The 25,099-nt window shown below is 50.3% G+C and overlaps 1 protein-coding gene across 4 annotated transcripts in view; it reads right to left on the bottom strand.

The window, feature by feature from the left end:
• DNAH9 (dynein axonemal heavy chain 9) overlaps positions 1-25,099 on the bottom strand; it is a 334,028-nt gene that overhangs the window by 234,406 nt on the left and 74,523 nt on the right. For all 4 annotated transcript variants that reach the window (XM_023244531.2, XM_045045039.1, XM_045045040.1 and 1 more), the window contains 9 exons: positions 23,655-23,877; positions 22,831-22,997; positions 13,096-13,966; positions 9,765-9,895; positions 9,296-9,422; positions 4,663-4,815; positions 3,538-3,663; positions 1,124-1,363; positions 648-808 (listed from right to left, as the gene is read on the bottom strand). In XM_023244531.2, coding sequence (XP_023100299.2) covers positions 648-808; positions 1,124-1,363; positions 3,538-3,663; positions 4,663-4,815; positions 9,296-9,422; positions 9,765-9,895; positions 13,096-13,966; positions 22,831-22,997; positions 23,655-23,877 — 2,199 coding nt within the window. The remainder of the gene's footprint in view (positions 1-647; positions 809-1,123; positions 1,364-3,537; positions 3,664-4,662; positions 4,816-9,295; positions 9,423-9,764; positions 9,896-13,095; positions 13,967-22,830; positions 22,998-23,654; positions 23,878-25,099) is intronic.

Raw genomic sequence — 25,099 nt, 5'->3', positions numbered from 1 at the left:
GATAAGTCTCCATGAAATACAGTTTCCATCGTTTTATTCGGCTGATGAAAAATTTTCAATAGTTTATCGCTACTTACTGGTTAAAAAAAAATGCATGCTACATATTTATAGCCTGACTCGGACCCACCTTACCAGGCTTATGGCCAACCACATCGCCCCCCAAGTCAAGCCCCCCTCTTCCAGGAACACATCTTGGGTTTTCCCCATTTCCAGCCTTCTATACACAAAACTCCACTTTCCAGAATGCTTATCAGTAGTTTTTTTTTGGTTTTGTTTTCGCTTCTGGGGATCCCAGATCCCAGTTAACAAGTCACTGCCTCCATTTCATGGATGAGAAAAACCAAGCATTAGGTCAAGTTTTTCAAGGTCAAGTAGCCGGTATGTGTTAGAGCTGGTGTGAGAACCCAGGGGTATGGGATTCTCCCCTAGTAAATTCCTCAAAAAAAAAAAAAAAATCACAGCTCACGGATTTGCCCTGAGAAGGGTTCTGCCCTTCCTCCTTCAAGTTTTATTTTTACGTGTGTTGTGTGGGCAGGCGCTCCCTCCCTACAGCTCTGTGGGCAACTAGCAAGGGGCAGCGGCCCGTTAAGACGGCCCGAGCCGGACATCAATCCTGTTCTCTGTGAGTGGCTGATGCCAGTGCTCACCGGTCTGTCAGAGGCGTGATCACCAGGCGAGGCGTATTTCCCAGGTACTCGTAGGAATATAGAAACTGCGCATCACAGATGTTGGCAAAGCAGTGTTTGGCCTCGTCGTCCCAACGGTGCCGCAGCTGGGACAGCCAGAGGAAGGCCTGAGCATTGTCCACCTGAAGAGAGAGCGCAGAGGAGGGGGCTCAATCGCGGTTCTGCCGGTGGCCCCTTGGCCACAGGCCACGCGGGGCTCTGGATGAGCTGGGTTTTGCCTACCGGTCAGGAGTCCATGCTGCGCCCACCACAGCACAGAGAGCATGCTAATTACACACGTTCGCTGGGAGCAGCCACCATGACCCTCCCCCCAGCTCTCTGGCCGGGGCAGAGTCTGGGACCCCCACGTGTGGGTTGTATGCGAGCTTCTCCCTTATCCCACCGTTCACGGTGTAGCTGGCGACAAAGAGGGACGCTCCCGAATGTTGGGGACTCACCTTCTGAGCGATCATCTTGGCCACCACATCCCGGGCGTGCACATCAACGGTGCATATGGTCATAATCTTCTGCCGGTCCCCTTCGGAGAGCTGGCCGAGTAACATGGTGATGAGGGTTTTGAGCTGCACCACTTGCTTCCTGTAATAGTCCTTCATGGCGTTCTCGTAGCCTTCCTCCAGCCTGGCAAACGCAATGCCCACCTCCGTGGTCCACCAGATCTGCGTGCAGGTCAGGGCCACCTGTGGCACCAGGAGCTGCTTAGTAAAGCCATGACCAGGACTGTCTCCAAAGCCAGCCCACTCATCACACAGCGAGAGTCAGCATGCAATTGTGTGGGTGACCTCAGCCCCTTCCCTCCCTCTTCTACCAGCACTGACAAAGTGAGCCACTGGCCTCTGTCTCCTTGGAGATGTGAAGTGGTTCCAAGTGGGGAAAGCACTTTCTGCTCTGGAAAAAAAATGTAGCATTTGGTTGAAAACAACCAAAGAGTCCCCCTGGTCAATGTCAGTGGCTTTTAGAAATTGCTACTCTGATCTCTCCATCTTTACTCCCCAGGCAAAGCATCGTTCCTGGGCTTGGGAGGTTAACAATATGTTGATTGAACATCTCAACACCACTTGGTCTTTGTTCTGTTCTGCTTAAACTTCCCGCGGTCTGAGTGTTCTAGCTTAGTGAGCCTCTGATGATCATTTGCGGCGTATTTTTGCTTGCCCGTAACGCTTTGGCTGCGTATGGTTTTTATTTCTCGGACCCTATAACCTTGAAAAGCCTACTCCTGGAGACCAAGGTGAATTGCAGCAAAATTCAACGTGGTCAGTGGGATTTGTGTTTTTCAGAGAGTCGAAATAAAGGAATGGAAGAAGGGATTTGAACAAACACGACTTCCGTTTGCTGAGCAACCTGATACGGAAAATGCGTAATTCGAATTATTCACGGTGGAGACTTTAGACACACCGATCGTCTGTAGCATCCTGTGGTTGGGGAGACACTGCTCTAGATGAGACCGGTCACAAGAGTAGGAGGTGACACATTTTCTTGTCTCAAAAGTCTGATTCAGGTAAACAAAGAATCCTGATGGGGATCATTCCCTTTGTCAAACAGAGAATCCTGTCATAGTAAAAAGGACCATTCTCGCCTTTGGGATCAGGCGTGTGGGGTTTTGCTAGAGATCTTGCTGGGATGCTTTGAACGCGATGCACCCATTGCATAGTCAAAAGAATCCTTGCAGTAGTCCTGACTTATTTCTCGTTTCTGTTAGTCTACACTCGCTGCCAACATTTCCCCACCTTCTTTTCCCTTCTCTGCCCCCTGCAATGCGCCACCACCTTCCACTCCACGGACATGGCCGCACCAAGCTCACAGACACTCCCCGGCCTCTTTATTTTCCTTGATCTCTTACAAGCGGGTGGCATGGCTGACCTCTGGCCGGCTTTTGGTTTCCATTGTGACCATCCCCTGGTGTTCCTTCTACCTGAAAAGGCACCATTTCTCAATCTGCTTTACTGGCTCCTCCTTGGCTACCCAGTCTTTACATGATGCCCAAGGGACTCTTCTGCACCCTCATCTCGGGTCTGCGTCTTTTCCAAGAGCAGTCTTCTCTACTCCTGTGGCTTCAATTCCTGGTAAACGCCTGCCACCCTCAAACACCCCAGCTCGGGCACTGTGCCCCTAACGGGGGGTGGGGGGAGGGTCTACCGCAGCCATTTCTCAGTTCGCCCCTTTCCCTCCTCACCCTCCTGCGAAGCCTGGAAAGGATTCGGACACATTTTAGAAGCAAGTCAGACTCCCTAACGGGGTGGGTAAGAACTGGCTTCAAGTTTCCTCTGTAGGAACCATCAGCTGGCTCAGCCTCCTTCTTTCCCTTCTTGCTGCAAACCACAGGAGGCTCTTTCTTGCCTCTGAGCTCAAGGTCCTCCCCATACTGGTTGTTCTTTCCCTCCATCGTTAACTTGTTAGCTCCTACTTCAAATCTCAGCTTACATATCATATCCTCGGCAGAGGTGGGGGGGGGGGCTCCCCAGACCCCACCAGCTAGCTGTGTGCTCATTTGTAAGCGAGTTGGCTTCCCTGCCAAGTCTGTAAACTCCGGCAAGGCAGGGTTATGAGCTCTCGGTCCCTGTTGGGGTCCCCTGCGCTCAGCAAAGATCTCGGCATATACAAAGCAGGCTGGCTCAGTGAGTTGAATGCTTTACATTTTCTCCCTATGGTGGCCAGAGAGGGTAAAAAGGGACAATCCCAGGTTCTCCAGGGTAATGGCTGGACTAAGTCTCAGTTGACAATTCGGAGACCAGGCCTTCTGGACTGTGAAGCATGTAGTGAGTTTGAGGTCTGGTATCCCCTCAAGGCCGAAGGACTTCCCCGGGGGAGGGGACCTGGCAAGGAGGGGGGCCCACAAAGCTCCTGGTGAGAATACCTGAGCTGGATAGTCAAAGAGCCACTGTTCCCTTGGCTTTTCTTCATAAGCAACTACACCTTCTGTCATCCCATGCCTCACTGTGGCCTTCATATGTGCGAGCACATGGTTCAACCATATTTCCACCTGAAAGAAGAACTCCAAGTTAGACGCTGGATTCGGGAAAGGATACAATCGCTCACCCAGAGGGAGACAAGAAAATGGAGCCCAGCCATCGGCCCAACGGCCACCAGAAGGCACAGGGAGCCATCTTGTTTCTGTGGCCCAGGACGGTGGTCGGTGAGAACCAGGCTCAATTAACAACAGGTGGACAGGCCCCTTTGGAACACACAGGACACAGCAGCAGGTCAAGGGGAGGGGAGCTGCCATCTGGCATCCAGACAAGGAAGTGTGAGTCTGGGTTGAGCAAGGTCAACCTCGCTCAGTGGGTCAGTGGGTTTTCATAACCTGTCCACGCTCAGTATGGAGACGTAAACCAGAATTATATTTTCCAACTGAATGCCTTCTGGTCAAAAAACAGACACATAGCTTATACTCTGGCGTTGATGGGGGAGGCTAGGAAGGAAGTTTTAGGGGAGAGTTGCCCCATATTTTGTGTTTCTGGAATTGTACACGGGACATTTAGAAGTAGTAGTTCTTGGAGCACAATGGTATTTGGCTCTCCCAGGGGTAGGACTGTGGGAGGAAGTGACTCTGAGCTGTATTTGTACAGAGAAATGACATCCCAGGAAAACGGCTGATCTCAAAGAACGTCTTCTCCAGGGGAAGATGTCAGTGTGCCAATGGGGTGCCCCAGGGGTTGTCACGTTAAAGTCTCCTGGTGCTGCTAATCGTTTAAAAATTCTTTTCTCCTCGACTTGGGTGGTTGTTTATGCGCATTTCATTCCTCTCTGCACAGGTCTTTGGTTAAGAAAGATATACGAATATTGATGTGTGTCCTTCCCAGACACGGGAGGGCAGGCACCAGGAGCTCCTCCAACGTCGGTTCGAGAGGAGCTAGCAGTCCCAGGGCCCAGACAGCAGTTCCGGCCCAAGGTTGAAATGGGAAATGGCCATCCTGAAAGTTGAGGTTGCCTGATACTTGCGAGAGAACGGGATGAGGAGGGCAAAGGACTTCTACTCTACCTGGCCACTGCAGTCACAGGGCTCGCTGAAGGCCACGTACTCTCCTTCCTTGCTGTACATGCCCAGACTTATCTTGGTCGCTTTCTCACTGGCGTCCAGCTGGAATTCCATCTTGGCCATGTTGTCAAAGAGTTTGGAAAGATGGCGTTGAACCTGAGATGGGAAACCACACCACAGGATTGGACAACATGTCCGGGCAGACGCTCATCGGTACCGTGCAGAGGTCTACTGCGTGCCAGCCATTAGAGAGACGGTTACGAAACATTTACAGGGAAGCTTGTGGAGCAGTGGTGGGGTGGTATGAGGTCGGAACCAAATGAATTGGGTAGAAGTGGTCAAGGGAACACGGAATTAGTGGGAATCGTGGCCGCAAAAGTTTCACGAATGTCTGCTTGAACTAAATGGGAACAGACTGGAGGGAAAAAATGATGGTTAATTCCTAAACCCTCCTCCTCAGAAAATGCTACCCTGCGGCAGAAGGGCGATGGTGGTGGCGGTGGCCGGTGGAAGAAGTCACCCGGCTGTCGAAACCACTTAGGCGCAGGAGACCTGTACCTGGTTCTCCCTCGCATGTCGTCTCATGACACAGAGGCCCCTTTCCAGTAACACCCTGGGTGACTGTTCTAGGAGGGTTCCCAGAGAGCCATGCCGTGGTCCTGACATGAGGGAAATGGCAGGCTGAGAGGGAAAAAATAAGCAGAAAGCTCTCTGGTAGAGCTTTCTGAGATACAGGGCCTCCAGGGTGCGGGGACCCGGAGCTGTAATCCTAAATTGACCATAAGCAGCTCCCCAGCTAATGACAGCAGAGGAAAAACTCCACGTGTTAAAGTAAATACACTGTGAGGGCACCAGAGGGGGTGACTTGGGATGAATATCTTGATGGGAGGGAACCTTCTTTATCAGAGAGAAGGGAGGAGGGGCACAGAGGGGAGGGGGAGAGGAGGCGGGAGAGAGAGAGAGAAGCTTTAATAAAGGAAACAGAAGTGATTACGAAAAAGGCCACCTTGTTTTCAATTAAATGAAAGAAACACGAACGCGACGAAGTAGGAGGTAGAGATGGACGGGTAGTGATAGGAAAATGATGTAAGGGGACAACAAATACTTAAGAACCAAATCAACACAGACGAATGAAATACGGTGGATGGGCTTGAGAAGCCATGGAAGGACACCAAGGAAGAGGGGTAACAGATGAAAATGTGGGGCGCCTGGGTGGCTCAGTCGGTTGAGGACCTGAGTCTTGATCTCGGCTCAGATCGTGATCCCAGGGTTATGGGATCGAGCCCTGTGTTGGGCTCTGCACTGACAGCAAGCAGCCTGCTCGAGATCCTCCCTCTCTCTCCCTCTCTGCTCCTCCCCTGCTCATGCTTTGTCTCTTTCAAAAATAAACTCAAAAAAAAATTTTTTTTAAATATGTATGAATATATGAAGGTAATGTTATATTGTACAGAGAAAACAGAATCCTAGCTTATGGAAATCTGATGAACTTAAAGGGAAAAAAATCCAGATAAATGGAATAGAAATATTATTTTAAAGCATATAGGAATAGGGGCGCCTGGGTGGCTCAGTCAGTTAATCATCCAACTTTGGCTCAGGTCATGATCTCGTGGTTCATGGGTTTGAGTCCCACGTCGGGCTCTGTGCTGACAGCTCAGAGCCTGGAGCCTGCTTTGGATTCTGTCTCCCTCTCTCTGCCTGTCCTCCACTTGTGCGTGCTCTCTCTCTCTCAAAATTAAATAATCGTTACAAAAATTTAAAGCACATAGAAAGAAAACCTTTTCAAGATAATGACCCTTGTTTTCAGATAGGAAAGAAAAAACTCGTCAAATGTTGGAAAAATTAACAAAGCAAGTATATAAACGCATACAAACTTTCTAAAATTAAACTTTAAACTTTGATCTCTATGGAGATCCAAATAGAAACAAATGAGGTTACCTAGAAAGGTCTGGGGGGGGTGGGAAAGCAGGTGGACCTCAGATGATGTCTCAGAGCTACATCTGGGGGGATTTGAGAAGAAAGTGCTGTGACATACAGGAGTTCCAAACTCGACCGTTCAATCGCTCACCTGTAAAAACTACCACAGAGTCGCAGATAGAGAAGGATCTGGGGATTAGTCTACTAACCTTCATCTCTTGGGATGGTGGGGAGGGAGGAGCTACTTAAAGATTTACTCACACCAAGCAAGACAAATAAAAATAAGTATTTAGGGGGCGCCTGGGTGGCTCAGTCGATTAAGCGTCCGACTTCAGCTCAGGTCATGATCTCGCGATCCGTGGGTTCGAGCCCTGCGTCGGGCTCTGTGCTGACACCTTGGAGCCTGGAGCCTGCTTCGGATTCTGTGTCTCCCTCTCTCTGTGCCCCTCCCCTGCTTGTGCTCTGTCTCTCTGTCTCTCTCTCAAAAATGAGTAAACGTTAAAAAAATATATAAGTATTTAAGAATGAGCACATCATGTACAAAAGGTCTGGCAACGATCTTTGACTTTCCCTACACATGGAATTAACGAACGTATAGCTACAAAACAGAACGCCGGTGTGATAAATGTCTCAACTCCGCTATGCGTGGGCTACTCTGGAACTTTTTCGGAAAACTATACAGGGGAACAAGAGAAAGGTGGGTTTTAACTCTAGGGATGATCTGTGTTTGGTACATGCTTCTCACCAACAAACCAAAAATATAATTCCAGGGAGGTGGAAAGTTAATGACGAAGATGACAAACTAACGCACGGCTGTCATCTTTAGGCTCCATGAGAGCCGCTCTCCTCCGTTGCTGGTGGTGACGCAACAGGCTGTTTCCCCACGGAGGGAATTAGGGCCACCGCTAAACCCGACCGCATAGCATTTACCCTCTGACCCAGAAAAATCCCACTTCTAGGCATTTGCCTGGAAGGCAGACCCCCAACAATACAAAACCCAAAGTTATTCGCTGGCACAGGATTTGTAATTGCAAAATTGTATCAGCAACCTTTGGCCAAACTGTGGCATCGTCCAGGGAGTTAGGATGCAGGTGTATTAAAAAAAAAATGAGGGGGGGGCGCCTGGGTGGCTCAGTCGGTTAAGCGTCTGACTTCGGGTCAGGTCATGATCTCATAGCTCGTGAGTTCGAGCCCCACATCGGGCTCTGTGCTGACAGCTCAGAGCCCGGAGCCTGCTTCGGATTCTGTGTCTCCCTCTCTCTCTCTCTGCCCTTCCTCTGTTTGGCACATGCTCTCTCTTAAAAATAAACATTAAAAAAAAAAAAAAAAACGAGGGCCGTGCCTTTAAATTGATATGGAGTGATTTCCAGGATACGTAACGACATAAAAAAACCGCTTTCAAGTATACATAGCAGGCTCCCTTTTATGTGAGAAAGGAGGGTAAATTAGAAAACCACATGGTTAGAAAACCACACGGGCAAATATAAACGAACATTTGCTTGTTTCTTGCAAAGGAAAGCCAGAAACTAGTGGGGTCTGTGACCTACAGGGAGTGGAGGGGGAAGTACAGGAGGGGCGTTTCCAACATACCTTTTTGCACATCTTGACTCTTGGAATGCTACGTATTCAAACAATCCAATCAACAGGGATGGGAAGAAAAAACAAAAACAAAAACAGAAACAAAAACTAAAAGCCAAGAGAAATACCTGAGCCCAACCATACTTCAGGTGAGGTACAAAAATCACACTGAAGGGCGGGACAGAACTCATCCAAGTAACTTCTGAACACGGTACTCTGACCGGATATGCTCCGTCAAAGGAAAAGTGGAGAACTACATACACACAGAGCTTGGCGTCTTCTCGGGGTGATACCTGGTGGAGACACCATCCCCCCGTCCTACCTGTTAACTTGGAGACGCAGACCTAGGGTCTAGGACAGTCCTTCTCGAAGGGTGGTCCCGAGACCGCCAGCATCACTTGGGGAATCCTTAGAAATGCAACCTCTCCAGCCCCACCTGGACCTACAGGCTCATCTGAAACCCTGGGGCCCAGGAATCTGCATTTTAACAAGCGTTCCAGGTGACTCTGATGCACCTGAGCCCCCAGGTGACGCTCATGTTTGAGAACAGCTGTCTACAGCTCCAAGCACAACCAGTGGGACTTTCATATTAAGGGGGGGGGGGGGGGAAGGCCGTACCACAGTAGCCTTCTCCTATCTTACAGATGAGGAAATTTCGCCAAAGAGAAGGGACTCCCAAGACCACACGGCCAACAAGTGGCTAGAACCAGGGGCCAGAACTCCAAATTTTGAGCTCCTTGTGTATACTCTTTCCGCACACACAAAAACCACAAAATGCCAAGTTAATACAACCTTCAGTCTTCTCTCCCCTGGAAATGTTTGCTGTAACTTTTGCTAGCACCTACCTGGATCTCTCTTCAGAATCCGATCAAAGGCACGCTCCTGTGAAGGCTTAGACCCCTCCACCTTCCCCATCCTCAAAGCTTCTCCTTTCGGGGGTTAGAGCCACTGATGGGCCGGGGGCTCCCCGAGAAGCCTAACTATAAACGTGGAAGATGCCAGGAGGTGAGGTGGGGGGGGGGAACGTGGGTCTGAAATACGCACCCTGCCAGAGACAGGAGGCGTAATGGGGAATCTGAAACCTTCCCACTTGGGAGCCCCCTCAGACTTTCTGGACGCTTCCACGAGCGCTCCCTCCGCTTACCTCTTGAGGAGCTGTGCCGTTGGAAAGGATGTCTAACAGGTCAGAAGAGGACAGAAAGTAAAACCTAGGGAAGGCAAGCCTTTTCGTATTCAGGTACTCTGCCAGGGCCTTCTCACACAGGTGCAATCTGAGGGCACAGACATAGGACTTTGTAATTAAGTTTGCTTAGGCGCATAGGTGCGTAGACACGACCCAAAGGCAGACAGAGGCAGGACACGGAACGCATATGGAAATCAGTGCCAGAAACACTGAGGGTATTCGCGAATATACGCACTGGTGCATTTCCACCCAAACAAGCGCCTCTCATAATACCCCACGTTACCTAACATACTGGAAAATCGAAGCGCGCGCGCACACACACACACACACACACACACACACACACACACTTGCTTGGATAGCTAAAGACAGTAAGGGTCACCTTCCCCGGTATAAAGGGGGGGGGGGGCGGAAGCAAGCAGACCATCACCTGCTCTGAAGACCTTCCAGTTTTTCGTAAAGACCTGGTTTATTGGTGGCCTCCACGACATTTGGAGTTTTCTGGGCATCGTAAGCCAGCTCTTTAAAGTCCACGTCAATGCCTTCAAATCTTTCAGAATCCTGAAATTAAAACGTGGGGGGAGGGGCGCTTGGGTGGCTCAGTCGGCTAAGCGGCCGACTTCAGCTCAGGCCATGATCTCGCGGTCCGTGAGTTCGAGCCCCGCGTCGGGCTCTGTGCTGACAGCTCAGAGCCTGGAGCCTGTTTTGGATTCTGTGTCTCCCTCTCTCTGACCCTCCCCCGTTCATGCTCTGTCTCTGTCTCAAAAATAAATAAACGTTAAAAAAAATTAAAAAAAAAAACGTGGGGGGAAATTCACCACCGCTTTCTCAGACTCGAAGAAGGTCCCCTCATCTGCAGCAATTCAGAAGCAGAAACCGGTCCTTGGGGGAGGCCCTAAAAACTTCAACAAGGAAATACTCTTGGCTTCAAACAGCAGTTCCTGCACATTTGGGCCACAAAATCCCTCCCTCTGTGTTTTGCAAAAATCGGCGAGGAGTGCAAAGAGCTTTTTGCGTACGTGGCTAATTTAGCCCTCAGTGCATTTTCTCTGTTGGAAGCTGACGTTGACAGATTGAAAAAATATTTTGTTAATTCATTTGAAGAGTAATGATATTAAGCCCACGATGGTAACCTGATAATATACTTCTCTCTAACATAATTCTATTTTCCAAAACAAAATAACTTAGAGAGGAGGTGACATTGTTTTTTTTTTGTTTTTTCCTCCCCAAAGTTAATGTCTGACTTGGAACGTGACCAGGTTTTCTTTCCTGCTCTGCACTCGATCTGTCGTGATGTCACGTATCATAGAGCCTCTGGGGAACTCCCGTGTGCGCCCGGAAAAATCTGAGCGGAAAAGGCAAACAGCATCTTAGCGCTATTCTTAAGACAGCTTTGACCCTGAGGATCCCCTACAAAGGTCAGGGTCCCCGGACCATACTTTGAGAACCGCCGGCATAAAACACACACTTCCTACATCAGGTGGACGGCGGGCGGGTCCGCTGCCTTCCCTGGGTCCGTGCTAAAGTTTACGTGACCAAAGTAAGACGTTCTTCGGCAAAAGTGAGGTCAAACGAATCAGTTACCACCGTGTCCTTCAAACACGCACAGTGAGGAACCACATCACTGACATGGTCCAGACAATAGTATGTGCAGAGTTTAGCTCAACACCTGGCACCTGGCGACAGCTTGTGGTATTTTTAGCACACGGCAACGATCACAACGGTATATGCTGTGTGCAGTGTTCAGTTACATCCCTGAAGTAGGTACTGGTATTTGTCCCAGTTCGCGGGAGGAAACCAGGGCACAGGGAGGTTAAGCAACTTGCCCAAGATCCCACAGCTCCAAGAGACAGAGCTGAAACTCAGCCTGCCCCGCCCACCTGGGTCTGCTCTGAACTCCTTCAATCCACACCCCTCTCCGAGAAGATTTAGAAATAGGGGGGCTGGGGACATTATGTTTGCTCAGTGAGGTATCTTGTTCCCGTGAGAGGTGCGGAAGTCTCGAGGTTTCATCGGAAGTATGAAGTACGGAGCACAAGTGCTCCCGTGGAAAGAGTTGGAAAGAAAATTGACATCCTGCAGACGGCAACTGTACAGAAATGCGTGTGTGTGTCAAGCCAAGTTGGGAAATGTTTCTAATGAATGAAAATAGTTACCAGTTAGGGTGTAAGATTATGGCCGGTTTTATTATGTTTTCAAATTGTCTCTGTTATTGCACTGTTAATACAAAAAAAAAAAAATTAAATGTGTTTGCATACTTCACAAACAAACCTTTACCACTGAGAAGGTAATGACACCAATTCTTTCTGGTGCCTAGTTGGGAGTTCTCAGGTGCCTCCTCAGAGTCTCTACCAAAGTCTCCACTGATTTCCATGCCCCCCCCCCCCAATTAAACCTGCCCTTCTCCAGTCACTAGCACTGCAGAGAAAGAAAATCTGGCTTATTCTATGTGGGCTGATGACAACCTATCAGAATTGTTTTCTGTTTTTTTATTTTTTAAAAAAAAATTTTTTGTTGTTGTTTATTTATTTTTGAGAGAGACAGAGACAGAATGTGAGTGGGTTAGGGGCAGAGAGAGAGGGAGACACAGAATCCGAAGCGGGCTCCAGGCTCCGAGCTGTCGGCACAGAGCCCGACGCGGGGCTCGAACTCATGAACCGCGAGATCGTGCCCTGAGCCGACTGAGCCACCCAGGCGCCCCAGTTTTCTGCTGTTTTTCGTTCCGGATGTACAACCTTCCATCTGCAGTCGGACATTAGATATGCTTTTTGAGGGGCGAGCTGGAAAAATACAACGTTTTGATGGGGGGGGGGCTGCTTCAACTTTTAAGGGAGAGCTGCACAATGCGTGACGTTTTGGACACAAACTGATTTGTAGGCAAAGAGCTTTCTGTGCTGAGGGGGTACAGAGAAACAGAGAACTCTGCAAAAAAAAAAATCCAATGAATATGAGTCCACTGAGAGGTGGGTAAGTTAATGGCACATTAATTAAGACAAATTAGAAGGGGCAATCAACCACAGGGAAGGTAGTAATAAGAAGAACGTATAGTTCAGAGAAATTTGCTGCTGAGGATTTAGCTGCAGACTGGTGTTTCGCAGGCGGTACAGGCCAGAGGTCTGCAGGGTGGCTCACGCTCAAGAAGGAACTTGAATTTGCCCGGAAACAAATGCTCACTCCCAGTTGACAACTGCACTGTAATTGTCTGTGGAGCGGCTGGTGACTGGCTCAAACTTCAGGAGCTGATAGTCTCCCTTTCCTTTCTTTTTTTTTTTTTTAAACGTTTATTTATTTTTTGAGACAGAGAGAGACAGAGCATGAACAGGGGAGGGGCAGAGAGAGAGAGGGAGACACAGACTCCGAAGCAGGCTCCAGGCTCTGAGCTGTCAGCATGGAGCCCGATGCGGGGCTTGAACCCATGAACCATGAGATCATGGCCTGAGCCAATGTCAGACGCTCAAATGACTGCGCCACCCAGGCGCCCCTCCATTTCCTTTCTTAAATACACGTTAAAACAACACCAATCGACCCTCTTTTCTTTTTCCCAGCCATCCAGGGACACGCTGATGGGTGTACCTTTCCCCTTCTCTCTTTCCCTCTGCCTGACTTTTGGCGGCTTGGGAGGCCGATGTTTGTTGCGGGTGCCTTTGAGTGGAGGCAAGACCAGGCAGAGGAGGACAGGGTCTAGAGGACCGCGCAGACAGGGAGTGCCTCCCTCGACTCGGGTAAGGGAGCCGAGCGAGCGGGATTTCCTTAGCAGGTACCTGGGGCAGCTGAGCCCGGATGTCTTCGGATCCCATGAATATGCTTTCCAGGTGAGACCACGTGCGCTGCACGTCGAACCAGGAGGAGATGACGGCGTCGGCCGTGGACAGCCTCTTCTGCCAGCCGGACACTTCCTCCAGGAAGAAGGCAACGTGCTTGGACGCCATCAGGTTCTGCAGCTGGACTTGGTTGTCCTCCAGGAGCTCGAGGAGGTCCTCGTCCGACCGCAGCTGGGGGACGCCGGTCCGCGGGTGGGGCTCGTACCGGAATTCCAGGCCGGCCCAGGTGGCGCCCAGCCCCGTCAAGGTCTCCTCCGTGCCCATCTCTTTCACGGCCTTGTCCGCGATGCTCCGCACCTCGTCCTCAAAACGGTGCAGCTGGAGCCGCAGGAGGTCTGCCAGGGTGGTGCCCTCGCCCACGGCGAAGCTCACGCCCGTGGCCTGCACCAGCTGCCTCCAGTGCCGCTCCCGGATGGCCGGACTCTGCAGCTCGGCCACCGCCCGCAGGGAGCTCAGAGCGTCCGACACGGTGCTCTCCAGGCCCGCGAACGCGTCCCAGGCCCTGACCTCCTTGTCCAGGTTCCGGATGCACCTGGCGAACCGTTTACACTCCCGGTCCATGGCCTCCACGTTGACCTCCCTCCACGGGGCCGTCTCCCAGGCACGGATGCTGGAGGTGACCATCGCTATCGTGTCCCAGAGCTCCTTCAGCAGGCAGACTTCCTGCCTGCACTGGTTCAGCTGCTTGTAGTTGGGAATGCTGACCTCAAACAAGGCAGCAGACTCCGAGATGGAGGCCAGGGTCAGCTCCATCTGTCGGATCTCCGCGTGCCTGGCGTCCAGCTGGCGGTGAGGGGCGACGCTGTCGAACCTACGAAACAAAAACGTGTTCCTTCCGGTGAGTAGGGCGCACGGGGGCTCGTGTCCCGGAATCGCCAGGGTCACGCCAGCTCAAATCTTTAAACGCCTAGTATCTTAGCCACGAACGGTAACTGGCACCGAAGCCCGGGAAGAAAAAGGCACTCGGGGTGGGTTGGGGGGGAGGGGGTGAGCGCGCGCAGCTGGAGAAAAGACAGTTCAAGGTGAACAGGAGGCTTGGATCTTCTCTTCACACCCGAGAAGGGAAAACTAGTCTCCTTTTCTGCTGCTCCCTGGTCCCCCATCCAGGGATGAAGGGGACCATCCCTTTGTTCAAGCTCCCTTTGGACTGTGCTTCTGCGCCCTGGCTCCCGGAGCACCTGACACAGAGGAACACGGTCACGTTCCCGTAGGTGCTGTAAAGCCAGAGCTCCCGCCAAGACTATGCGTGGTAGGCGGTCTTTAGGTGAGAGGGCTGGCATCTAGAAGTCCAACCCTACACTCCCTCTGGGGCACTGGCTCTCAGTCTGGGTGACATGTTAGAATTTGCTGGAAGTTTTGAATGCTCTCCGTGCCCAGGCTGCTCCCCAGTCCAGTGAAATCAGACTCTTTAGGGGTGAGACCCAGGCGCAGCTTGCCGGGTGGTCCCAGTGTGCCAGGTTGGCGTCCTTGACTGTGGGGAAGCTCACGTGGGTGGCCTGTGATGCCTCCAGGCATTGGCACTGCCACGTTTGGGAACCACGGATAGAGGACCTTGAAGACCGAGCACAGAGACCTCACCAGGGCCCTGTGCAGTCATCGTGCCGCTCCTTGGCTAGGGGCCTCAAGTCAGACTCCTTAAGTCCTCCCTCCAAGTTGTCCTTGATCTCGAGCCTTAGACCACTCTGGCCTGCTCTCTCTTGCATCCTGGATGCCTCTGGTTCTTGACCCGACTTCTATCTCTGCGCTGTGCCCAGCTTTACGGTTTTTCTTCATAGGCCCCCACCCTCTTTTCTCTCTAGTGCTCACGGCAGGCATCCACCAGTGCTTAGCCTCCCCAGTGCTCGCCTGCTTCACGGCCCCACCTTTCCAGAACTGCGTTCCCGGCCTGGCCTCTCTCCGCCAACATCAGCACCCCACATGCAGGGGCGTCTGGCTGGCTCAGTCCGTGGAGCACGCGACTCTTGATCTTGGGGTTGTAAGTTTGAGCCCCATGTTGGGTGTGGAGAGGACTTAAAATCTTGAAAGGAAGGAAGGAAGGAAGAAAAGGAAGAACGAACGAACGAACAAACCTGACGTGCAAAGGAACCCACGTGGGCAGATAACGTTTCTTTGGTCAGGAGCACGTGGAACCCAAGTGTGTAAGGAGCCTCTCGTTTTCCTCGCCATCACCAACCCTGGTTTCTTCTCTCTGTGCGCCTGGAGGGCCAATTTGGGGGCACCGCGACTTAAGGGGGAATACCACGTTCCTCTAAAATCAAAATAAGGTATCATGGGCTTCATCATCAAGGGGAAAGTTGAGGGTAAATGAGTGATTTAAAGAACCAGTCGTTTCCTCCAGTCTAGCATGTGTGTGCATGCCCGCGCACACGTACGTACGTGTGCTCGTGTATGTTAGCTGGGTGGTGGAGTGTGGAGGGGAGGACGGCACACGACGTCTTTTTCTTGAACTGCCTCTCCTCTCAGTTGTCTTTGGAAATATCTGCCTTGACGGATGGAAAGTAATCCTAATTAAAGCCATTTACCTGAACTGCTCGCCACTTAAGCCTAATTGCCATGCAACACAATAACAGTTATGCATCCCATTAAATCAGTGTCAGATTAACTTTGATGCTTGCTACGTTTGATTCTGTTGGTTCCATCTAAATGGTTTTTGGCTTCTGTGCTACGGTTGTGGACTTGTCTTCAGAGGATGAGGCCGAACATCATGGCGCGTCTTCGCTGGTCTCCGTCCCCCCAGGGTTCCGGAACAGGACTGGAGGTTGAAGTTCTCAGAGCTGAAGGGGGACCTTTGTCTGTCTCGGCAAGGAGCTTCCTCCACCCCCACCAGGAGAGGAGTGGAAAAAGGACCAGAAGGAATGAAATGTAATGTCCTTATGGCAAGTGGTCCGGTAGGAAAGATCAAGTGCACGGCTGGTTTCTTTCTCCTTATTCTTCATTTCCAAAGACTGATTGTTCGAGTGTGTAGGTTCTACTTTTTACCTTGACTGGAGCGACTTGGAAAGCGAATTTAGCTTCTTGCTGTTGGTACAAGATCCTTGTGGGCCAACGTCTAAAAGCCCACATTCTGTTTAATCTACGAATGGCGTATATAATTCAGGAATAACTTACGAGGGAAGTCGTGAGCTCTCAGGGTGTTCGGGGCACACACAGGAGAAAATGAATGGTCTTTCTAACCATTCTTTCCTTAGCCCGTGCGAACCTCCTGAAATCAACAGCAGCATCTCAGATGTCTGTCAGAGGCGATTACTTGTCAGACCTACTCCTGACGCCGTCTACTGCGTGGTGTAATTTTTGTTTATGGTTTAAATTTGTGGACAGTCATTTCCTGCAGCTGAGCACACATAAAAGTTAATTTGGCCTAAGTGGTGAAAAGAATCCCAAGACATGAGGGCAGGTAACCCTCTTCCCATTTCAAAACTCTGGTGCACACCGTCAGGATGTTCACAGCCCTGATTAATGTGCCTAATAAGCTGGAAGCGGTTCTCCGAATCCTAGGGGAGCGATACAGTAGGAGAACAAGAAAGCAATTGGAGGGAACGTGGTGCGGTAAGTCTTTGAAATTGAAACAATAATGCAAAAGTATTTTAATCTAAGGAGAGAAATGCCTGCAATGTCTGGATGAATAAAATTGTAATGGAGAGAAATGGAAATTCGGCGCTGTGCGTACGATCTCAGAAGAATGATCGACTCAGGCCTGACCCAGACGTAGGTGTGTGTGTGGAGAGAGTGGGAGGAATGAGTGATTTAAATTAATTCTCGGGAAGCCAGTGGGTGGTAAATGTTTAACCTCGGAACCACACTTGTGTGTTCAAAAACAAACACACCCCTGCTTGGTACCTGACGGAAATCTTAAGACTCAACTCATCCGAACGGAGCCTGGGGTCTTGCAGTTCTTCCCCATCGGTGGCCCCCACCTGGGTGAGCAGTGAAAGAGTGCCTTGCACTTAGTGGTCCAGGACAGAAGACAGAGAACTGTACCAGTCTCTCCTCCCTGCTCACCTCTCATACCCAATCAACACACCTATTCCCCTCCCAAATCTCTCTCCAATCTGTCCTCTTCTCCATTGTCAATGCCATCGCATCAGTCCATGGGGACTGCTTCTCTCCTGGGCTGCCGCCATCACCCTCCCACTGAGCACTTGGCCCTGAGTGGGTCTCGCTCCACCCCGTTCTCCGCAGCCACAGGCCAGTGGTGTTCACACCACGTTGTCCTCATGCTTAGGCTCCCCACTGGTTGATCATGGTCAGAATCTGGTTCCGTGAACCGCTCTGTTCTCACCCCCATTTCCAGCATCCCAGCCATGCACACATGGGGCCATCCAACTGTTCCTCACGTTTTCACCCTTTGGTGCCTTTGAGTGTTCTGCTTCCTATGCCTGGAAGAACCTCACCTCCAACTTCTTTTCCCAATGGCTAATCCTCCCTTTCCCACTGGCTCAAGCACCATCTCCAACAGGGGGTGTGAACTGCCTCCTTGGGGGAGGTTAAAGTTGGCCACCCAATGAACATGTCTTTCGCTTTATTTTTTCTGTTTTTATTTAAAAAATTTTTTAATGTTTTTATTTATTTTTGAAGGAGAGAGAGAGACAGAGCATGAGTGGGGGAAGAGCAGAGAGAGCAGGAGACACAGAATCTGAAGCAGGCTCTGTGCTCTGAGCTGTCAGCACAGAGCCTGACACGGGGCTCAAACTCACAAACCGTGAGATCATGACCTGAGCCGAAGTTGGATGCTTAACTGACTGAACCACCCAGGCACTCCTGTTTTTGTGTTTTTGTTTTTTTGAGAAAGAGAGAGTGGGGTGAGGGGCAGAGGGAGAGAGAGGGAATCTCAAGCAGGCTCTATGCTCAGCATGGAGACCAACACAGGGCTCTATCCCACAATGCTGGGACCATGACCTGAGCTGAAATCAAGAGTCAGATGCGGGGTGCCTGGATGGCTCTGTCAGTTGAGCGTCCAACTTCGGCTCAGGCCATGATCTCACAGTCTGTGGGTTCGAGCCCTGCGTCGGGCTCTGTGCTGGCAGCTCGGAGCCTGGAGCCTGCTTTGGATTCTGTGTCTCCCTCTTTGCCACTCCCCCATTCATGCTCTCTGTCTCAAAAGTAAACATTAAAAACATTAAAAAAAAAAAAAGAGTCAGATGCTCAATCAACTGAGCCACCCAGGCGCCCCTCCAATGAATGTGTCTAAGTACTCATTTTTGAAATTGTCTCTGAGGTCAGAAAGTATGGGGTTTTTTTTTTGAGTGTGTATTATCTTAAAATCCCAGCACAATATCCTTTTTCGGTGACCCCATTGTTGAGACCACGACCTCTCCTGCTCTGCGGAAGCCTGAATCGTGTGAATGAATCCGATGAACTGGAAGAACAGGGTGAAGCTGAACTAATGGCTTGTCTCAGGACTGCGACATGTTTGTGGGAGATCTAACGATGAGCACTTCTTTTCTCCGGCTATTGAAGAGACGACAGACACCGTGCAAGCAAGACCGAGGACCCTCTTTCCTCACGCCTGCTGCACTGGGCTATCTGGAAAGCTTTGCTTTCTCTAGTTGTCACGCACGATAGTACCCAAAGGGAGGGTACCTTCAAGAAAGCTCTCTCGATCGTTCACGGAATCCGGCTGCCAGGCGGCTGAGAACACTAATGGTCTCCACTGAGCAGTAGCTCACCGAGATCAAGTGCTTTGGCTAAGAAAGCCGTGGGTAGATAACCTTGGTCTCGATGTGGGAAAGGCAACCGGTTATGTGCCGTGGCATCATTCCTTAAGGTCAGGAAGACTGCGCTCAAGGTGAGGACACTGAGCCAGGGAAGGCCACTGGAGCGTGGAGACATTCCTTTTGCTCGAAGGGGACAGTCCGCCTCCGGACTTTAAGAGCTGTGAAAAGTCCTTGAATCTGAATATGAGGAGTTAGCCAATTACTACGGAGTCAGGGAGCTCAGCTCGGAATATGCTGATCCAGCTCAGAGTTAACAACTACAGGAAGAAGTAAGACTTGAACACGAACAAACTCAACCCAAGCAACCAGACATCAACCGGCACCTGACAGGCTTCAGGAGCCTCTAATGAGATACTTTCTTTTTCCTCCTCAAAGACAAGATCAGTGTGAGCTTAACCTGCAACATAATCAGGAACCGAAACTTGCACTCGCAGAGGAATGTGCCACGGTCTGCATTTTAGAAACTCTTAAATGATCTAAAAGTGAAGGCGCCAGAATTAAAACCCTCTGCCATACACACAGCCTTAAAATGTCAAACACACAGATTTGCATACACCAAGCCCAGAAAGACAACAAGCCTTGAGTTGACTCCCACGAAGATTCCCTTCAGCCATAAATCCACGATTCTGCTCCAGTCCTGATGTTTTCTTGCCGAGGAGAAGAACGCATCACAATTGAAGTAATGTTTGGCTTTCCATGCTGCTGTGAGCAGCTCTTTTCAAAGTGTTCTCTTGCAAGGCCTCATCTGCATGTCAAATTAACAGATGCGGATTTGGAAAACCCAGCTCAGAGAAGCAATATCCACCCAGCCGGCAGATACGGGTGCTAAGAAAGAAAACAAACTCAATCGCAGCCATCACACGTTACAAAAACGCCACCAGTCGATCAACACACGTACGCGACCCAACTACGAAGAAGGAATACCGCGTTTCCAACAGGTGCGCAAAATCACACCAGCAAAGGGACGTCGTGTCCTCCCGAGCAGTTATCCGGAGTCCATTTGGGAAAACATCTCACCACGTATCTTTGGGACCCTTCTCTTGAAAAAATTTGTAAGGGACAGTTGAGGCAAAGATATTAGTGCCTTTTCCTCTCTTTCTTACGGCTGTTGCCGTGGGTGTGATTGTTAACGCTAAGCAAGTATCACACAGCTCCATAACCCAACCCCCTCGCCAGCTTTGGCTCTGCGTGATCGGTGTTAAAATTCAAATATCCAATTGCATGTCCAAAGGAGAGTCAAGAGAATATGTCTCAGACTCTGAAAGAACAGCCCCCAAAGAGTTTCACCAATGTGTGGTGCAACAGATGTTTCCTTGGAGCAAGGGCACGGCTCCAAAGACCATTATGCTAAAGGGATGTGGACTCATCTGGAATTTCACGCCCGGGCACGATTGCTTAAAAGGGAACCAGTTACTTCCCCATAGGGCAGCAAGGCTCAAACTTGGCTGCGCAGTGGAAGCACCTGAGGACCTTTACAAAGTACTGGAGGTCTTGTCCCCAGGTTGCTCTGCTGTTCCCTGCCTCGTGAAACATTCGTCTCGTTCTCTCTAGCCCCAGGTATGGTAATTGGGAGATAGGAGCCACTCGGTGTACGTTTGGGGAGTGGCGAATAGGGATAGGTAGGCCGTGCCCGTGCGCCATGCTGGGCGACCGACAGTTCCGATCTGCCTGGAACAGGGAATCTTCCCTGGATGTGAGACTTCCAGTGCTAAAACCAGAACGGCCGAGGGAAAACCAGGATGGTTGGTCATCTCAGTGCCAGATACTACGCGAAATACTTGCAAAGATTACTTCTTTTTCTTTTAAGCTCATTTATTTATTGGGGCACCTGGGTGGCTCAGTCGGTTAAGCATCCGACTCTTGATCTGGGCTCAGGTCACGATCTCACAAGTTCGTGAGATCAAGCCCTGCGTGGATTCTCTCCCTCTTGGGATTCTCTGCCTTCCTCTTTCTCTCTCTCTCTCTGTTCCTTCTCCATTTGTGCAGTCTCTCAAAATAAACTTAAAAATATTTTTAAAAATAGTTTGTTGGGGTGCCTGGGTGGCACAGTCGGTTAAGCGTCCAACTTCAGCCAGGTCACGATCTCGCGGTCTGTGAGTTCGAGCCCCGCGGCAGGCTCTGGGCTGATGGCTCAGAGCCCGGAGCCTGTTTCCGATTCTATGTCTCCCTCTCCCTCTGCCCCTCCCCCGTTCATGCTCTGTCTCTCTCTGTCCCAAAAATAAATAAACGTTGAAAAAAAAAACAGTTTGTTTATTCTGAGAGAGAGGATCCCAGCCAGGTGTCATGCTGTCAGCACAGAGCCCGACGCAGGGCTCGAACTCGTTAACCACGAGATCATGACCTCAGCCAAAATCAAGAGTCGGACGCTTAACTGACTGAGCCACCCAGGTGCCCCACAAAGATTACTTCTTAATTCTGTCAACAACCTTAGGAGACGGATACTATCATGAACCCCATTTTATAGGCGAGGGAACTAAAGCTCAGAGCTGGTGAGCTTCCTGACACACAGTAAGTCACAGACTTGTGAGTAGCTGCAAGGCGGCCTGAATCCAGAGTCCCCATCCTTAATCATTACGCCGTATTTCCTTCCACTAACGTTGTGATGGTTGTTTTTTTCGTGGTGTTTTTGTTTTTTTTTGTTTTTTTTTTTTTTTTGGCTTCATTTGTTGCTTTAGCGTGTTGTCTCCCTGTGTGATGTTGCTTTTTCTGGGTAAGTGCCCTGGACAGTGAAAAGGTTTGTCACTCTTCACCAGCGTGGCGTTTTCCAGCGCGGAGACGTCTAAGCTCGTCCGTCCAAAGCCGTAGAGGAAACCCGGCAGGAATCTCAGCGAGGGAACCAGAAAGTGAGTCATAGAACTGGAGTAAGGGAGGGGACCCATCTCAGCTGGTGCATCAGCAGACACGGGACATTGAGAACCAGCTTGTTCTCCTGGTTGGAGCCACCGACACTGAGCAGAGGACCAGGCACAGACCCCTGGTACACTTCTCCACCAAGGTAGGAGTCGTGCGAAACTCGTGTGTGCACAATGTGAGCACGTGTGAATGGGGTCATTCGTCCTAGAGTTGTTTTAAGTAAAGACCCCTTATCATGAGTGGGGAGGGGTCTGAGCATTACTAAGCAGAGAGAGAAAGAAATCCTTCACCTCAAATCCTTCCCTTTTTTTTTTTAATATTTATTTTTGAAAGAGACAGAGTGGGAGTGGGGGGGGGGTGCAGAGAGAGAGGGAGACACAGAATCTGAAGCAGGTTCCAGGCTTTGAGCCGTCAGCACAAAGCCCGACACGGGGCTCAAAGTCACAAACCACGAGATCATGACCTGAGCCGCAGACAGATGCTTAACTGACTGAGCCACCCAGGCGCCCCTCAAATCCTTCCTTTCGTCTTCCAAAGTGCCTTCCAAAATTATTTCAAAATGCTCCCAGCCACTTTTAAACCAAAAGAACACGAGTCTGTGGGTATTTTGAATACTAGTGGCTTTGTAAAATACCTTGTGATTTTTATCACATACAGTTCGGGGACACAGAACTTTGAGACTTTTTTTTTTTTTTAAGTTTATCTATTTGAGAGGGAGGGAGACAGAGGGAGAATCCCAAGGAGGCTCTGAGCTGTTGGCACAGAACCCGACACAGGGCTCGATCTCATAAACCGTGATATCATGACCTGAGCCGAAACCAAGAGTCGGACGCTCAACCGACTGAGCCCCCCGGGCGCCTCTAGGCTTCTGTTTTTAAGGCACGGTGTTTGTACAACCTTTGGTCATCTCATACAGGGCTCTGCTCACATCAGCGCCAGGTTCTAACCAGCCGATCTAAGTGGGAGGGAAGACTGGAAACAAGTCTTCCCCTGCTAGACGTCAGAAGATCCAAGAACTCAACCGAAAGACCCTCGGAAACCCAAAGATCGCCATGTTTACCAGAAAGGAGGCTGTGCTGACGCGGTGGGGGTGGGGGGGGGTCCATACCTGAAGGGAGCTTCCTTGCGGAATCGCTCCCAGAACTGCCGCTGTTCAACGTCGAAGGCTGAGCACCTCTGACGGAGGGCGGCCACCTCGTTGGCCTGCAGCGGGGCCACCTGCTGCCTCACAGCGATGGCCATCTTCTTCACATTGTCCCACTGCTCAGGCAGCTCCTGCGAAGACGATCACGGTCCGGTCAGACCCACGCTCTAACCCCCCCCCCCCCCCCCCATCGCCCGCAGGCCTGAAGCTGGACAGGTGCCCAGACGTCTTTATCAACGCTAGGATGCCACACTGTGACGGCACGGCACGGCGTGCCCGTCCCCTACAGTTCTGACCCATCTCCGTGGTCGCCTGCTTGCCTGACTATCATCTCCTTCTGACTCTGGCATATCCTTCTTGCCCTCAGCCTCTGACCCAGGAACCTGTGCCCTTTTTCTGTATTGCCTCAGAGTACTGCTTGAATGTTTTCTTTCAGGCCCCACATCCCCTTAAGGTCATCCTAACACTTCTCAGACTTGCTTTCCTTTCTCCGAATCAAAACTTTCAGTCATCCCTAAAAAAGAAAACACAAAACAAAACGAAACCGCCAAAACCCTTCGCCCACACCAATCGTCCCATCCGTCGCCAACATTGTGCCGTTTCGCATTTACGGAGTTTCCGGAAGGCACTAGAGAGCGCACAGCCGTTACACGGACGGCTCCAAATCGCGAGCCTTGGGTCCTCACCCAGCCCCGTTTCTCGTTCACCTCGCCCCAACCTCACCCCACTCTGCGGTCCAGAAGCTTTCTCTCTGTTTCTTTTACTCAGGACACGAACTGTGCACTGACCTCCAGCTGCTTAAACACCGTTTCCGGCAATTCTTGTTCATAGGTCTTTAGCAGCTCAAGAGTGTGCTTCAAGGGCTCGAACATCTCATCAGTGCTGTTCTGCCGCTCTTTCAGAGCCACAAGGTGTCCCATAATCTCCACCAATCCTTTGAAATCTCCTTTTTCAACTTGCTTGAGCATGCCGCTCTCGGTCTTTCTTATAAACGCTTCAAGGTCGGCCAAGCTAAGCAAAGCAAACAGAACGTGAAGAAGCCTTCCCCTCCCACTCCTCAAAAGGAAGGCTGATTTATTTCCCCGACAGGAACAGCCATCATGGCCAGACACTTTCCATGTGCCTAGCACCGTGCATACACTAGACCCTGACGGTGAGAACGCGGTCCTCTTCGGAAGGGTCACGGTCATGTTTTCACGGCCGTGAAAGACAGAGACCGGGATCTCCGCGCCGGAGGAGAGACGACACGTTAGCGGGGCAACTGGTGAAATGGGAAGAAGGCCTGTACATCAGAAACTAGTTCTACACCAACATCAACTTTCTGGTTTTGATAACTACATTATGATTAGAGAAGATGACATCATTTGAGAAAGCTCAGGGAAGGTACATGTGAGCTCTGTACCGTTCTGGCAACTTTTTTTTTTTTTAAGTCTGACATTATTTCAAGGTGAAATTTAGGAAAAAAAATTTCAAAACACTGGGGAAAAAAAAAATATCATGGCCTCGAAAGTCATACCACACTTGGGTTTGATTTGGACGCTCACTAGATGTGTAACCACGGCCAAGTCATTTAACATCTCTGGGCCTCAGTTTCCTCACCTATATGATTGGAAAAACTCACTGGTTATGGTGGGAGTTAAGTGAGATTCAGTCTTTATTTCAAAAATATTTATTGAGCATCTATTACATAGCATGAGATAGATCAATGTATCAAATATTTGAGCCCAACCGTGCCTCCAGTTTCTGGAGACAGAATGATAAATGAGAGGTGGGTGCCTGGGTGGCTCAGTCGGTTAAGCAGCTGACTTCAGCTCAGGTCATGATCTCACGGTTCACGGGTTCGAGCCCTGCATGGGGCTCTATGCTGACAGCTCGGAGCCTGGAGCCTGCTTCGGATTCTGTGTCTTCCTCTCTCTGCCCCTCCCCCACTTGTGCTCTGTCTCTCAAAGGTGAATAAATGTTAAAAAAAAAACATAAAAAAAAAGAATGATAAATAAGGGAAACGAAGGCTCTGACTTTATAAAGCGTACATTCTCATGGGAAAAATAGGAAACAAATCAATGAAATAAATTGCATAGTTTCACATGGCTTTGAGAGCTATAAGGGGACAGAGACTAAGGAGAGTCCAATTTTCTGTGGAGTGGTCAGTGAAGGCCTTTCTACAGAGGTGCTATTTGAGCAGAAATGGAAATTGTGTGAAGGAGTAAGCCACAGAAAGAAACGGGAGAAGAGC

This window comes from Felis catus, chromosome E1, assembly GCF_018350175.1.
Source record: "Felis catus isolate Fca126 chromosome E1, F.catus_Fca126_mat1.0, whole genome shotgun sequence".
In the NCBI taxonomy this organism is placed as follows: Eukaryota; Metazoa; Chordata; class Mammalia; order Carnivora; family Felidae; genus Felis; species Felis catus.
The sequence above is the reverse complement of the archived record's forward strand: the minus strand, read 5'-3'. Positions and strand labels throughout refer to the sequence as shown.